The following is a 15,663-nucleotide window of genomic DNA, read 5'->3' as shown; positions in this document are numbered from 1 at the left end:
GGTGGAGCAGCAGGGAGCTGGATGGGAAGTGGAGCAGCTAGAATTTAAACAGGCATCTACATGGCTGCCATGCTAACCCCATGGAACTGTTTTTAAGGTATTTGTGAATGTATGTGAAAATCAGATCAACAGAGAGTAAGGGAGACCCAGTGAAAATGAGAGAGAGAGAGAGAGAGATCATCTGTCCATTGATTCACTCTCCCGAGGGCTCCAACAGCCCAGGCTGGGCTAACAGAAGCTCAAAACGTGGAACTTCCAGTGGACCTTCCACATGGGTGGCAAGGACCCCAGTCCTGGGGTTGCTTTCTGCTGCCTTCCTAGGTGTATTAGTGGGAAGCTAGATCGGAAGCAGAGCAGCTGGGACGTGGGAGTAGCCAGTGATATCTGTGCCTACTGTGCCACATCTGATCTTGACAGTGGCTCCAGTGGAAGCAGGTTCTGTGTGAATGAGAGCTGAAGTAAACAGCTCAGGAGGGCCATGTACCTGGAGTCACACTGCTGTTGTCAAGCTCTGCTGTGCGCTCCAAGCTCGCCAATTTAGGGCAAGTTGTATAAGCTGTCAGCCTCTGTCAGCTTGTTCTATCACACAGGGTTGTTGGAGGGAATCAGCAAGATGTTGCATCTCATTGTAGCTTCATGAAAATGCTAGCTTGCAGCTGGAACACTGCGCACCATGTTTGCTTATCCGTAAAAGAAGGATCACAGTGAAAGCTACCGTGGGAATGTCTGTGTGTTTGCACAAGGAGGACTGGGCTGCCTGGAGAACCCAACCCCTTCCTAGCCCCAGCGCACCTTACCTTCCAGAATGTACTTTGTCCATGCCTGACTTCCTCTGACTTTTCTCTTGCAGCTGAACCGGAGCGATAGTGACAGCTCGACTCTGTCCAAAAAGCCACCTTTTGTTCGCAACTCCCTGGAGCGGCGCAGTGTCCGTATGAAGAGGGTAAGAGAGTCACCTTGAAACTGCCTTCCCCTCCCCCAGGCCTGTGTCCAGTACATGCAGCCCCTGGCCATCTCTGGCCATTTCTTCTCTCTCACAGGTGTCAAGAACATGATGGTGTTTGTGTTGGAAGGCCTGTAGAGTTGCTGGAGCATGGGGAGCAAAAGGCAATGGCATGTTCAGTTTGCACGCTTGGCTTTGTCTGTACAGAAATCAGAGTCAGAAAGAGCTAACCCAGGGGTAGTCACCAGGCAGGGAGCAGGGTGCCACATGCTTGGCACGTGCTGTGGCTTGCTGATTCAAGGTTCTGGCTGTCCTCCCTGCTAGGCTCCTCCGAGCACTGCCTGGGAGCAGGCCGGTGCCCATGGACTCCTCTCAGAGTACCTGGAGACACCCAGAGAAGAGCCCCACCCATGTTCCTGGGAGTAAGTTTGACCCTTTCTCAGTGGGGACTGTGCTCAGGGCTCAGGGTGCAGTGGCCTTAGACCAAAGAGTGGTTTGCGGTGAGGGCTTGGAGCAGTCTGGGCTGCAGGAGGTACGGGGGGAGTCTCCACTTGCGGAACTCTAACACTGCACTGTGTAGGGAGTTTAAGCAATGTCAGAAGGGTGGAAGGCCACGGTAGGGTGCAACAGCCCCAGGTGGGCCCAGGCCCCTCCAACTTACCTGCGGGTCTGTCTGCTGATAGCCAGAGCAACCCGAAGAGAGCGGGAGAGGGAACCTATGCCAGGGAGCAGAGAGCATCCTGGCGGGGGAGAAAGTGGACATGGCCCGAGGTGACAGGGATGGCCACTGCCCTGCCTGTGGTGGTGCTCTCCACCACCGCACCCTCCCCATATGCTGCTGCTGGCTGGTCCTGTGGCGTATGTGACACCGGATTCACGTGGGGATCATGGCAGTGTGGATTGCAAGGGCACATGCCAGATGGTCTCATTCAGGCAGCTGAAAGGGGGCCTCTGAGAGCTGCATTTTCGCGAATGCAAGGGATTCTGGAGCAGGCGGTCCTTGGTCCACACCTGCAGAAATACCTCCATGAAGCTGCAACTTGCTTCTCTGTTTCTTAGGACTCCCGTCCAAGGCAAGCTGCTCTCCCCACTCTTAGCCAAGGGTGACTTACTAGGGGAGTCCTTGATGATGATCAGAGTTCACGTGTCCCTTGCACGAGGGCACTTGTGTGGGTGGGTGTTGTGGCTTCTTGTCTTTTGTTGCAGATCCCTGTATTGGTCGTTGCATTTGTTTTGTCTGACTGCAGTAACAAAGCACTACTACCTTAAGCCTAATGCAAAGTCGTGGTGTCCTGGTTTCCTTGGGCGGGAGCTTAGGCACGGGTGGGCGGGATACTCTGTTTGGCACCCCTGGCGGCTGAAATCTGGGAGTGGCTGCTGCATGCTCACCTGGTTTTTCCGCTAGGGAAGGAGTCACGGTTCCCTTGAGATGTTGGTAGAATGTATGGCACCGCATTGTGTGGCGTTGCCTCGTGTAGGCTGGGGACCCCTCTCAGTTCCTCCTGTTCATTCTTTGTCGTGTGACTTTCTCGACCACATCACTGCTTCTGCCAGACCAGCTGGGAAGAGCTCATTGTGTCATTTCAAAGCTCACCTGATGAGGCCGGGCCCACAGGGTTGCCCTTCCTTCTGCTGGATTCCGTTAATTTGAGATCTCATTACCGAAGCGCTATGTTGTGATCTGTGTAGATCCCGGTTACGCCACGGAAAGCCTTGATGCAGGATGTGCGCGTGGGAGGTAGAAATCTTGGAAGTGTGCTGGAATTCTGCCTCCAGTCATTTGTAGGTTTTGCTAGGAGGAACATTAGTGACTGTGCTAATCAGAGTCTTTGATGTTCTGATTATTGAAGAGCCTAGGTCCAATGTCACTCAGGAATGAAAGAGGGGATTTATTGTTCAGTGTTACGGAGAGGATGGCATCCAGGGCGTTTTGCAGCTCCAGGCATGAACTGATCCAAGGGTTGAAACTGTGCTCAGGCTTGAGTCTTCCCTTCACAGAGCTCAATGCTTGAACAAGCTCGACCTGTACCCCGGGAAAGATGACTATGTTTAGTTCCAAGTTCATATCTTGTACTTGAGCTGCCTCTGGGTGAAGTCCCTGTGTTTTCTTTACATTGTTCGGGTGTTGCTGTCTGGGCACAGATAATAGACTCAGTGCTGAACCAGCCACCAGGATCCTGCTTGGACAAGTCCAGGTCATTTTCTTGTCCCTCATGTCACATACAGGCAGGTGGATTCAAGAGTGGAGGATGAGCAAAGGAAGGTGAGGGCATAGTTACCCCCAAGACTGAGGGAATGAGTGCTTAGCAAACAGAAACCATCGGTGTCGCTGAGAGGGACGTATAGGCAAGAAGATGACCTGCTCCAAGCGGCGAGCCGACTTGCCTTGAGGAGTCCGTTTCAGAATAGGACGGGGGCAGGTGGCGTCTGCTGAAGGCCCAGAAGCATAATGGGATCTACAGTCCCTGCCGGGGTGGAATTTCAATGTCCTGGTTACACCCTGTGCTCTCGCCTCTTGGGCACCAGCTGTTGGGATCCCGTAGGGCTGCTGTGCATAAGAAATGAGATCGTGGAAATCAGCTTTTTTGCACTGCACCAGGGAGGTAGCGAGCGCTCAGCACATGTGAGTTGTGTGCATGGGAGAGTTCAAAGCAGGCCTACAGGTATAGGTGCTCGCCATCTTTGCAGGAGAAGAAGCCCGCAGATAAATAAGGCAGGGAGCCTGGGAACCAGAGCAGAGGGTCCCGGGGACTCCCTGTGATCGTAATAGTCATAACCATAATGGTCAAGGTTTTCTCATCCCTCACAGCCTTCATCGGTCAAGTCGCTGCGCACTGAGCGCATGATCCGCACCTCACTGGACCTCGAGCTGGACCTGCAAGCGACAAGGACCTGGCACAGCCAGCTGACTCAGGAGATCTCGGTGCTGAAGGAACTCAAGGAGCAGCTGGAGCAAGCCAAGAGCCATGGGGAGAAGGAGCTGCCGCCAGGGTTGCGGGAGGATGAGCGCTTCCGCCTGTTGCTGAGGATGCTGGAGAAGCGGGTGAGCGACGCGGGTCACACACACACAAGGGAGCTGCCACACTGCGCCCCGGGGCCAGGAAGATTCCCTGTCCATCCGCCACCCACAGTGTCCCGTGACCTCTGCTTCACATCGAAGGCATCCTGAGTCCCCAGTGGCTCAACTTTATTCGTCTTTTCTTTAGTGTTAGCTTTTTTAGGTATGTCTTTGGGGGGAGGGCGGGGAGGAAGCTCCCATCGCCTAGCTCACTCCCCCTACAGCCAGGAACTGTGCAGGTGTGCAGCATGGGTAGAAGGGACTCGCTTACTTGCCTGTCTCCATTGCCACCCGTGATCCACAGTCATAGGAAACCGGAGTCACCTGTCAGAGTTACATATCGATCCAGGTACTGCAACATGGCATGCAGGCACCTTTAAAAAAAAAAGGTTTATTTTTTAGGGCCTGGCACGGTAGCCTTAGTGGCTAAAGTGCTTGGGATCCCATATGAGGGCTGGGTCATATCCCGGCTGTTCTGCTTCCCATCCAGCTCCCTGCTTGTGGCCTGGGAAAGTAGTGGAGGACGGCCCAAAGCCTTGGGACCCTGCACCTGCATGGGAGACCTGGAAGAGGTTTCTGGGTCCTAGCTTCGGGTCGGCACAGCTCTGGCCATTGCGGCCACCTGGAGAGTGAACCAGCAGATGGAAGATCTCCCTCTCTGTCTCTCCTTCTCTCTATAAGTCTGACTTTCCGATAAAAATAATTTAACCTTTAAAAAACTTTTTTTGAAATGTATTTGAAAAGCAGAGTTATAAGGAGAGAGGGAAAGACAGAGAGAGATCTTTCATGTCCTGGCTCATTGTTCAAATTTCCACAATGGGGCTGGGCCAAAAGTAGGAGGCAGGAAGTTCCTCCGGGTCTGGCATCTTCTATAGCTTTCCCAGATGTATTTGCTGGGAGCTGGATCAGAAGTGGAGCAGCTGGGACTCGAACCAATGTCCCTGCAAGATGCCAGCACTGTAGGCAGCAGTGTAGGTTGCTCAGGCAGCAGACATCAGGACACAGAGATCTGAACCACTACACCCAGTGTCACCCAAAGTTTACTAAGTCCTGAGGTGGCTGCAAAGCTGCTTGGCAGCAGTGGCATGTATAGGTGCAAGCCTTTAGCATCTTGCATATTCGTCCTTCCTCACACTCACCTTGGGCATGGGATGTAAGCAGAGGGCCCTCAATCTCAGAGTAAAGTGAGGATGCTGGCCCAGAACCTGTGCCTGCACTGCTGCAGAAGGAGAAGGCAGCCAGTCGTGCTAGGGCTTGGTGCTCACAAGGACTCCCCGGAGTCCTGCCTGCAGTCACCTCCACAGGCATCAGAACTCAGAGGGATCTCAGGATGGCACCGCAACATGGCAGTGGCACACCAGGAGTTTTGCTTGGAGTATGTTTTGGTTTTTTTTTTAAGATTAATTATTTTTATTGCAAAATCAGATATGTAGAGAGAGGAGGAGAGGCAGAGAGAAATATCTTCCATCCGATGATTCACTCCCCAAGTGACCTCAACGGCCGTTGCTATGCTGATCCGGAGCCAGGAGCCGGGAGCTCTTCTGGGTCTCCCACGTGGGTGCAGGATGCCAAGGCTTTGGGCCGTGCTCCGCTGCTTTCCCAAGCTGTGGATGGGAAGCGGGACTGCCGAGATCAGAATCTGCGGCCAAATGCGATCTCGGCGTGTTCAAGGGGAGAACTTTAGCCGCTAGGCCACGGCGCCATGCCCTTGAAGTATGTTTTGACAGGTTTGCATGCACAGGTAGCATGAGACCATCCCCCACTCCCTCCTTGGGGACCACTCCTTTCAGAGAAATCCCAGTGGAGAGGTGCCTCAGAAATGTGCTTACAGATCTGGATGAAATAGCTGGGCCATGGGGTGGATTGTCACTGGGTCGGAGAACTCCACGTGTAGTAGCGGCTTGGGGCCTTTTGTCTCCTTGGAATTTATCTGGTCTAGCATTAGCATGTGTCAAAACAGGTAAAGTATGCAGTGCTTTAAAAAAAAACGGGGTGCTTGCTTTAGCTATAGTTACCTCAGTGTGTAAAAAGTGTGAATTTGGCACCGACAGGTTTTTGAGCTAGCAAGTCCCAGATTGGCCTGAAGGAGTGTGCAACATAGGCCTCGGTATATGCAGACAGTTTGAGTCCATTGCCACTCCGTATTACTACCTGTGGTAAGAAAGGCCTTTGATGGGCCTGGTGCAATGGCTCAATTGGCTAGACGTGCCGTTGCAAGCACCAGGATCCCATGTGGGATCTTGTCCCTGTTGTTCCACTTCCCATCCAGCTCCCTGCGTGTGGCCTAGGAGGGCGATGGAGGACGGCCCGAGGCTTTGCGACCCTGCACTCGTGTGAGAGACCTGCCAGGAAGCCCCTGGATCTTGGCTTTGGATGGGCTCATCGCTGGCTCTTACAGCCATTTGGGAAGTGAGCCAGCAGATGAAAGATCTTTCTGTCTGAGTTTGCTTTTCCTTGTGATTCTGATTTTCCAGTTAAAAGTAAAACAAATCTTTTTTTTTTTTTTTGTAAGAGAAAAAAGAGCTTTCTCTGCAGCCTGGACTGTCAGGAAGGGGGTCTGCTCCCAGGGCGGACTGTGGTGTCTGAGCTCAGGAAGTTGGTGCTAGAGGCTCTTGGCCTTGGACTAGGCAGGGGGGGGCCCCCAGCTGACTCTGACGGGTCAGAAGCTCTGCAAATGCCTCTTGCGTTGTAATGATTGCTACTACCCTGGATACCTGCAAGTATGCCGGAAGCTCCAAGGGGAAATGGGCATTTGAAAGCATAAAGGAGGAAAAAGAGATGAATTTATGTCAGACCAAAAGTCACCTGATTTTGGATGGCTGTAGTTTTAGCTTCTTGGTAGTGAACGGCAAAGACATAAGAAAGCCATTGTCTTGATCCCCGTGCTTTGAGAAAATGTGTGCTAAGGAAATTTGACGGTTCAATTAGTGAAAAGGAGAAAAAAGAATCAAATGTTATCTGTGGTGTGTTCTGTAAAATGCTTGCATGAGTGTGTACAGGCGGTGGGAATATAACATGGCACATAAAGCTGTAAGGATTTGCAAGTGGGTGTCGACTACTCCTTATTTATGGTAAAGGAATTTGTATTTTAAGATTTATTTATTAGAAATACGGAGTGATAGAAAGAGGGAGAGAGAAAGAGAGAGATCTTCTGTCCCGTGGTTCACTCCCAGATAGCTGGGCCAGGCAGAAGCCAGGAGCCTGGCGCTCCATCTGAGTCTCCCACATGGGTAAGAGGAGACCTGACCATCTTTCCCAGCACTTTTCCAGGCACGTTAGCAGGGAGTAAGATAGGGAGCAGAGTAGCTGGAACTCAAACTGATGCTGTGCTGTGGGATATCACTGTCAAAAGCAGCGGCTTAATGCAGTGTTAGCAACAGCGGCCCCTATAGAAATTTCCTAACCTGTCTGAGCCTTGGCCTCATAGTCTGTGCAGTAGAGGCGATTAGAAACACTTGCCTTCCTGGGTCACCCCGAGCCTTAAGTGCAGCGGCATGTGTTGTATCAGGGGTTCCCGAGAGGTCCTCGGAGATGCTGAGTTCCTTGCCCCCCCCCCCCCACGTAGAGCCAGTGCCACTCGCAGATGACACGAACGTGTCCCAAGGCGGGGCAGGAAGAGACGCCAGTGGGCCCTGACTGACCTGCTTGCTTTGCCCTCCAGGTGGACCGAGGCGACCGCAAGGGGGAGCTTCGGACAGAGAAGCTGATGAGAGCAGCGGCCAAGGATGTGCACAGGCTGCGAGGGCAGAGCTGTAAGGAGCCCCCGGAAGTGCAGTCTTTCAGGTAAAGTCCTGGGCTGTGTGCCTGTCCCTTCCCCCCACCCCAGCTGGTGGCTTCTGGTCACAACCCTGCTGCTCCCGCTCCCCGCACTTCTGCCGGGCTCTTTCTGTAACAGCTGTTCGTCCTCCACCAAGCTGTACCTTGCCATCCTGAGCTTCCCGTGGCATCCTTCCCTCTCCTGTCAGTCCCCGTGGAGCTCGAGCTCATTTGTTAGGCCCTCCTGTGTAATGAATGAGCCACCTGCTCTGGCCTCGCCTTTCAGCAGCAATTGCAGAGGAGAAACTAAATGGTAAATAAGCCGGAGATGAGGGGCACTGGCCAGGCCTCCTGAGCTTGCCTGCTGTCTGCCCGGAGCTGAGGGAGGCACCAGGTGGTTGCTTTGCAGCCAGGTATACCTTAGGAAGTCCTCAGGTGTCATTTGGCCTGGGCACCCTGTACAGACCTTTGTCTATGCGGGTGGGCATGTGCACGACAAACTCACTCTTCTGTGGAACATAAGCATGTAAGATATGCTACAACTTTTTAAAGCATGGTTTTGAGTGTCTCTTAAGTCACATATGTATATGTTCTTTATTTGAAAGGCAGAGTTACAGATAGAAGAGGAAGGAAGGAGGGAGAGAAAGAGAGAAATGTTCTCTCTGCTGGTTCAGTATTGCAGTGGCTGCAGCAGCTGGGGCTGGGCCAGGTCCCAGGGCCAGGAGCTCTGTCCCGTGTGAGTGCAGGGGGCCAAGCATTGAGTCACCTTCCGGTGCCTTCCCAGGTGTGTTATCAGGGAGCTGCAGTGGAAGTGGAGCCGCTGGGGTGCAAACTGGTACCTAGGGGGATGCAGGCAGAGGCATAACTTAGTACGCCATACGCCATACACCAGCACCATCACCATCATCATCATCATTGGTAACAAATCAGAAAGCTGAAACAAGCACTGAAAATGGCCAGAGGGCCCTTTCAACTCTCAGTGACCCCTGAGAGCTGCTGAGACTCCTTGGTTTCCTAATGCAATGCTTCTCATTCCCGGTGAAATTTGTTCCCACCAGGGGACATGTGGCTGTGCCCGTATCTCACGGATTAATCCAGGGTTGCCTCTGGCATCTCGCAGATACAGACTAGGAACATGGCCCGACATCCTGCAGGGCACGGGACGAGCCCTCAGAAAGGAGAAATCTCTTGCCCCGGGATGGGACGTTTGGCACAGCTGGGACATCTGTGTCCCATTTGCAGTACCTGGCTTCAGTGCTGGGCTTGCTCCCAGAATCACTTTTTTACTAATGTGCACCACGGGACATAACAGGAAATGGTTCAATCCAAGTCCTCGGGTACCTGCCAGCCACTGGGAGATGTACATGGATTGTGTAGATCTTAGGTGTGGCCTGGCGCATTCCTGGGTGTTGTAGGTATTTGAGCAGTATATCCATGCTGGGGAGTTTCCTCTGTCTTCCCCATCTGTGTCTCTCATTTGCATACTTTCTCTCTCAGGCTTTCAAATAAATACAAATGTGAAAACACTTTTCCTGCCCCAGATACCCACGGAGGGTGAAATCTCCTGCTGCTGGGGCCTGGCTTCAGGCATCGTGTGTTAAGCTGCTGCCTGCGATGTACAACATCCCAGCTGCTCTGCTTACGGTCCAGCCCCATGCCAATGTGCCTGGGAAGGGTATGGAAGCCCGAAGGCCTCAGCTAACCATATGCGAGAATAGGATGGAGTTCCAAACTGCTGGCTTCAGTCCGGCCCGGCCTCCGTGATGGCCGCCAGTTGGGGAATGAGCTAGCAAATGGAAGGCTTCTCTCTCCCCGTGTGTGTGTGTGTGTGTGTGTGTGTGTGTGTGTGTGTGTGTGTATCATTCTGCCTTTCTACTTTCTTAGAATTGTATCTAGCAAAATCCATGAAATCTCCTCTCCTTGTCTTAACGAAAGTTTTTAGCTGCCCCCACCCCCCAAAAAATATTCTGCCAAAAAGGAAAAACTGCTCTCCTGATAAATGGCTTTGTTTTGCAGGGAGAAGATGGCGTTTTTCACGCGTCCCCGGATGAACATCCCTCCGCTCTCGGCGGATGACGTGTAGTCACCAGGAGGGCGTTGTGCGGCTGCGCCGCGAGCCCTGAGTGGGGCTGAGCTCATTCATGTGTTGTTCAGTGAAGGTAGCACGTCACGAGTCCTGCGGCACTCCTACCGGTTTGGAAGTCAATGGATATGTTTGAGTTTCGGGCTCGACTCTTGTTATTATCAAAAAGGAAAAACCAACATGGAAAAAAAAAACCAGCATTAAAATGACAACATTGTATAGTTTGTATATTTAGGAATGTATTTTTGAGAAAGAAAATTTAAATGAACTAAAGCAGTGTTACGTTGCTGCTCTTCCTAATAAAATTGTTTAGTTTTCTTTTATTCTTTTTTTTTTGTACAGCTCCATCTTTCAGAGAATTTACTGCAATAAGTAATAGCATCTGGGGGCACGGTGATCCTCAAAGGACGTCCCCCTGACGTCACAGCACAGCTAACCTTTCCTAGTCAAAGTATTTTGTACAATATGGGAAAAAGAAAAAGAAAAAAACGCGCAGTGTCGGGGAAGGTGGGATCCAGAGGTACGCCCCAGATTGCCATGAGCTGTGATGTCTTTGGATGTGGTCTCCTGACTGGGAGCAGGTGGCACGGGGCTGGCCACGCACCTGGCCTGTGACGGTGACAGGCCACACGGGTCTCCTGCCCGGTGAAGCCACTGACGGTAGTGAGGGGAGGGCTGCGGGAGAGTCCATGCAGTTTGATCTCCTTCAATAAAGTGGCCTTTTGAAAACAGTGTGCTCGCTCTTGTTCTCTGAACGCTGCTGAGTTTTGTCCCTCCTGTGGCTGGTCGTTTCTTTGCACCCGTCCTCGGTCCTGCAAGCATCCCACACACTCCCGTCTTGTTTGTTCGGTAGAGTGGAATCCCAGCTCAGCTGCCAGCTGTGCCTGGGAATGCTCTGTGAGCGTTTTTCCCTGCTCCCGTGGAAGTCCACTGCCATGCTGAGAGCTGGCTTTGCTGTGTCTTCATTTCAGTATCTGCCCAGATGGTCGTCACCTCGAGGGTGGGAATCTCCGAGCACGTGGGCCCTATTAGATGTCACTGGACGGCATCATGGGGCCGGGAGACGCAAGCCAAACAGTTAGCCATCCCGTTGGTTACAGAGGTAGTGCAAGGATGGCATGGGAGTCAGGCTGGGCCAGGCAGAGTTGTGCCTTGCCATTCCTTATCTGAAGGCAGGACTCTTTTTTTCCTACAGCTGCCATTATTAGCGGTCCCAGCTTTGGAAGGTTAGTAAAACAAATCGAGCTGACAGAGAGAAGCAGGTGCAAGAATGGAGTAAAGGATGGGGGTATCCCAAAGCCTGAGTTCATGGAGAACTGCCGTCTGCAGCATCCTCACGGTAGTCTGTGCGCACAGCCAGGTGCAGAATGTGCAGCAAACGGTGAAGGTCCCATGGAAGCGCCTCTTCACTCAGTTACTCCTTCTTCTGCGTTCAGCTCTCCTCCCAGCCCTACAGCATCATCACCACGAAGCAGTGCTCCCAGCATCGTCCTGTGCGCAGGAAAAGCTCCGGAGTTGTCTGCTCCTGGGACACGTGTTACCTCAGTGGGCCAAGTGTAAGTGGGAGAACTAGACCTTCTGTGGAAGCCAGAACTGGGGCCCCTACCACCTGTGTCGGAGACCTGGATGAAGCTCTTGGATGCAGCGTATCCAAATAGTGACTGTGGCCCTCAACCAGTCAATACAAGATCTCTTTCCATGTCTCCCTGTATAACAAAATAAGTAAATAAATATTTCAAAATACACACACATAGAAACTGATTGGAATAATACATGTGCGCTGCAACCCAAGTTCTAATTCCAGCCCTGCCAGGTCAAAACAGGCAGCGGAGCAGAGTGGGATATCCCAAGACATGCAATGGTGCCCCACGCAAGGCACAGAATCTTCTGTGTTCCCAAAAGGCCTGCTTTGTGCTGCCAAGTCCTACGTGAATGGCATGAAGAGTGCGAAAACCGAATCCGATGATGGCGTCCAAAGTGCAGCGTATAGGACGTGACTGGATGAGTTTCGAAAGTTGTCCAAGGGAGGGGCGATGAACTTGTGTGTTTTAATTTTCTCTGCTAGTCTCTCATCTCACAGAAAGATGAGCATTTTAAGGGCAGACTGGTAAACGGGCCAAAGAAAGTAGCAAAATATATCCAAAAGGTGTTCAACTGAGCCAACATGCATACCCGGGGAGAAATACCGATTGTCAGTGGGCAGTGGTGCAGTGGTCAGAGGGATGGTGAGGCAGAGAGAGTACACCTGCGCATGACCTCTGGCTATGGTCTGGGGAGAGGGAGTGAGGAAAGAGGCAAACGTGGTCCCATGGTTGGCCTTCTCCGAGGTAGGACTCTGCCTCTGCAGGTGTGAGGCCTCCTGGGAATTTGATGCTGCCTCCACAAGTTCCCTGTAGAGCTTACTAGCACATTGTTTTAAAGATTTATTTTTATTGGAAAGGTGGATATACAGAGAGGAGGAGAGACAGAGAGGAAGATCTTCCACGCGATTGGTCACTCCTCACATAAGTGCAACGGCTGGAGCTGAGCCAATCTGAAGTCAAGAGCCAGGAGTTCTTCCGGGTCTCTCATGCAGGTGCAGGGTCGCAAGGCTTTGGGCCATGCTTGACTGTTTTCCCAGGCCACAAGCAGGGAGCTGGATGGGAATCAGGGCCACCGGGTTTAGAACTGGTGAGCATATCAGATCGCTGCACGTCAAGGCAAGGACTTTAACCGCTATGCTATCGCTGCAGGCCCTTACTAGCACATTTTCATGATGCTTGTCCCCCAGGTCTTGGGTGAAGTAGGTGTTTTGGGAAGGGGCATGTTTTGAGTGACAACTAGAGTGGAATTGCATGGGGAGGCCAGGAGACTGGCAGGTGATAGGTACTTCCAGCTGCCGCAGCCTACCTGGCCACCTGTGTATGCTTCATCGGTACAGTGTACTCCGAGTTTCCAAGCATGATTCAGTGTTTTCGGAAGGAGATCCTGTCACATTGAGCTCCTTACAGGACACTGCTGAGTGACACGGGTGGTAAAATAGCCGCACCAACCCTGCATGACCTCACTCCTGTGGAATCTAAAATAGGCTTGTGGTCGCCACATCCTGAAGGGGCGGGGACAGAGAAGGGGGTGGGGTGAAGGGTCTGAAGTTTCAGATGAATTTGTTTGGGAGAATGAACACACGACACGGTGACCCCAAATAAAAGCATGTACTCGCAGTTGGGTAAGGGACTATGTGTACTGTAAACAAAACAAAAGAAAACCAAAAGACGTTGTATGTATTGGAAAGGCAGAGAAAGAGAAAAGAAGAGGCATGTTGTATTTGCCGGTTGAGTGCTCAAGTTGATGCAGATGCTGGGATTAAGAGCAAATCAAGGGGCCTGGAGAAACCTTAACAAAATCTCCCTATGGGAAGCGGAGACGCAAAGAGTTGGCCCAGCACCCCCTGCTGTGCCGGGGCTGGGACTGGAAATGGAGCGAGGAGGATATGAGCCTGTGTTGTGTTACGGGATGCCAGCAACCACTGTGCCCCAGAGCTGGCTTTGAGAGATGTCTTGTGTAACCAGTAGCTGTGCACACAGACGCAGGAACTAACGGGATGCTTATGTTAGTGTTATTGTAGTAATCACCATGTAGGGATGTGTCAAAGCGTCACATACCGTGCTAATAAATATATTCCGTTGCTGTCGATTACACCGTCCTCAATCTGAGAATATGTAGTAACCTTTTGTAATATCACCTTATGCGAGACAAGTCACTATCCCTGTAGTTTCCCGTCTTCGTAGTGTCGCCCAGTTGCCGCGAGGGGGCGGCAGCGGCGGCGGCTACCCACACGCCGCGAAGGCGAGAGGCTAGGAGGGCTTTTGGCTTCCCGGAAGGGGCGGGGCGTTTCCGCTTCCGGCCAGTTGGCGTGCGAGACGCCGGCGGGAGGATGGAAGCGCTCGTGGCTCAGTGCACCGCGCGGCTGCTGCTGCAGGTGATGGCGACGGGGCGAGGGCGGCGGCGGGAGCCGGGGACGAGGCCGGAGGAGCCGGGGACGGGGCAGTAGCGGGTTGGCCGTCCCGGGAGCGGAGCGCGCCAGGCCCCGGCCGTGCAGGACGCGGGCTCGGGTCCCCTTGGCGTTCCGCCTGGGATGGCGGGCGGGCAGGGCGGCGGCTGCGGCTTGGGCAGCGCCTGGACGTGTGGGTCCCGGGTGAGGGAGGCCGTACCCCCGGCCCGAGGACGTGAGGGGGCCCGGTGGGAACCGCGTGCGTGTTAGCAGTCACAGTCACGGCTGCCGGGACGGCGTGTCTGTGTTCCTGGAGAACACGGGGCTTGCATTTATAGTTATTTAACTTATGTTTTGAGAAGTTGGCCCGTGGTTTCAGTTGTTCTGTGGCGACGTCTGTGGTAGCTTAGAAGGCTCCCCCATTTGCTTTGGGAGCGAGTGTGTTGGGGTTGATGTGTAGCGAGGCGCACCTGGCCTGTAGGGCCCGGGGCTCGCCGAGGCGCAGGTGTGGAGCTTGCGCGCCTGCAGTGAGTGGGCTCAGCTGCCCTCGCCTCTGGGTTCCTGCAGCGAGGGTTGCGCGTTCACAGGGCCTGAGTGCCGGGGTCCTTTGCCAGCCACGGTGGTAAATGCTTTCATCTGGTTTAGACCTGCCACCCTGACTCTGGTGCGGTTTTTTTTTTTTTTAATGTTTATTTGTTATTATTATTTATTTGATTTTTGTTGTTGTTGTTTTTTTTTTAGCGCTTTCTCTTTTCAAAGCAAAAGAAAAGAGGATGCATTTTTCTTCCTGAAACTTAGGAAAGATTCCATGTGGTTGTTAGCATTCTTTTGGTGAAGAATAGTATGGGCATGTCAGCGAAAACACCCTGATCCTTCCGAATTAGTTTCGGTTTTTCTTACCGGAAATAATGGTAACATAGCAGAAAGCTCAGAAGCAGGGACGTAAGTCGTCGCTTGTCATAGTGCCTGTCGTTTGCCACTCCCCCCTCCCCACCCCGTCCCGGTGATAGGGAAATTGAGTTTCTGGAAGTGCTCTCAGTCGGGGAAGCCGTCAAGGTTCTGAGCAGAGCGTCTCTCTTCTTCTAGGAGAAAGTCATTCAGTCTCTGAGTGCCGAAATTAACCAGTTGAGAAACCGTGCCTACTCGGAAACTTCGCCGCAGCTGGCTCAGCTGCATGAAGAAAATTTAAAATTAAAATATCGCATAAATATTCTCCGAAAGGTAAGGATCGTGCGTTGCCGTTTGATTCTCTAATTTGGATTGTTATGTCCTGGGTTTGTTTTGTTTCTTGTTTGTTTGTTTTTGGTAAGAGTTGTTATGGGACATTCTGCAAAGATAACCCGGAGGTAATTGGGGAACCCCGAGGTGGAAAGGCAGACCCTGCTGTGCCCTGACGAGTTAAGAGTTGAGTTGCTGGGTTGCTGTGGCCCCATTTGCCTGGCCCCTGAAGTGTTTTGTCACCAGGAATGTTGAGCTCTTTTCAAGTGAGGGATAAGGGGGTTTATGTTGCTGTATTAGTACAGCGACATTTCTTCCCTGTTGGAAGCTGTTTTAATGGTTTATTGTATAGCTGTTTTCCCCTGGATCACGTAGCATGCCTTTATGCTGTATGTGTGTAATAGCCTCATGGTTGAGCAGTGTTCACTTTGTTTCTGGCCTGCTCTGCCTGTTTGGCATGAGCCATGCTGGAGATGACCTCACTCGCGTGGTCACTCTCCAGCGTGTGCACTAATTGCAGACAGGCCGTGCTGCCATTACGTCTTCTCTGGAACTGACTCCGTGTAGTCATAGTGAGTGCTGCCTGCCCTGCTGCACCGAGTCTGTATTACCTATCTGTGATAAGCAGTGCTTGA

At 52.4% G+C, this 15,663-nt stretch overlaps 2 protein-coding genes across 2 annotated transcripts in view; both read left to right on the top strand.

The window, feature by feature from the left end:
- Positions 1-9,908, top strand: part of WWC1 (WW and C2 domain containing 1) — a 152,362-nt gene extending 142,454 nt beyond the window's left edge. The window contains exons 20-23 of the mRNA XM_036496995.2: positions 851-943; positions 3,753-3,986; positions 7,663-7,784; positions 9,774-9,908. Of these exons, the coding sequence (XP_036352888.2) occupies positions 851-943; positions 3,753-3,986; positions 7,663-7,784; positions 9,774-9,840 (516 nt within the window). The 3' untranslated portion in view covers positions 9,841-9,908. The remainder of the gene's footprint in view (positions 1-850; positions 944-3,752; positions 3,987-7,662; positions 7,785-9,773) is intronic.
- A 3,791-nt stretch (positions 9,909-13,699) lies between these two features.
- Positions 13,700-15,663, top strand: part of RARS1 (arginyl-tRNA synthetase 1) — a 198,451-nt gene continuing 196,487 nt past the window's right edge. Inside the window, exons 1-2 of the mRNA XM_004587449.3 lie at positions 13,700-13,798; positions 14,897-15,031. Of these exons, the coding sequence (XP_004587506.2) occupies positions 13,754-13,798; positions 14,897-15,031 (180 nt within the window). The 5' untranslated portion in view covers positions 13,700-13,753. The remainder of the gene's footprint in view (positions 13,799-14,896; positions 15,032-15,663) is intronic.

The sequence above is a fragment of the Ochotona princeps genome, chromosome 19 (genome assembly GCF_030435755.1).
Source record: "Ochotona princeps isolate mOchPri1 chromosome 19, mOchPri1.hap1, whole genome shotgun sequence".
NCBI lineage: Eukaryota > Metazoa > Chordata > Mammalia > Lagomorpha > Ochotonidae > Ochotona > Ochotona princeps.
The sequence above is the reverse complement of the archived record's forward strand: the minus strand, read 5'-3'. Positions and strand labels throughout refer to the sequence as shown.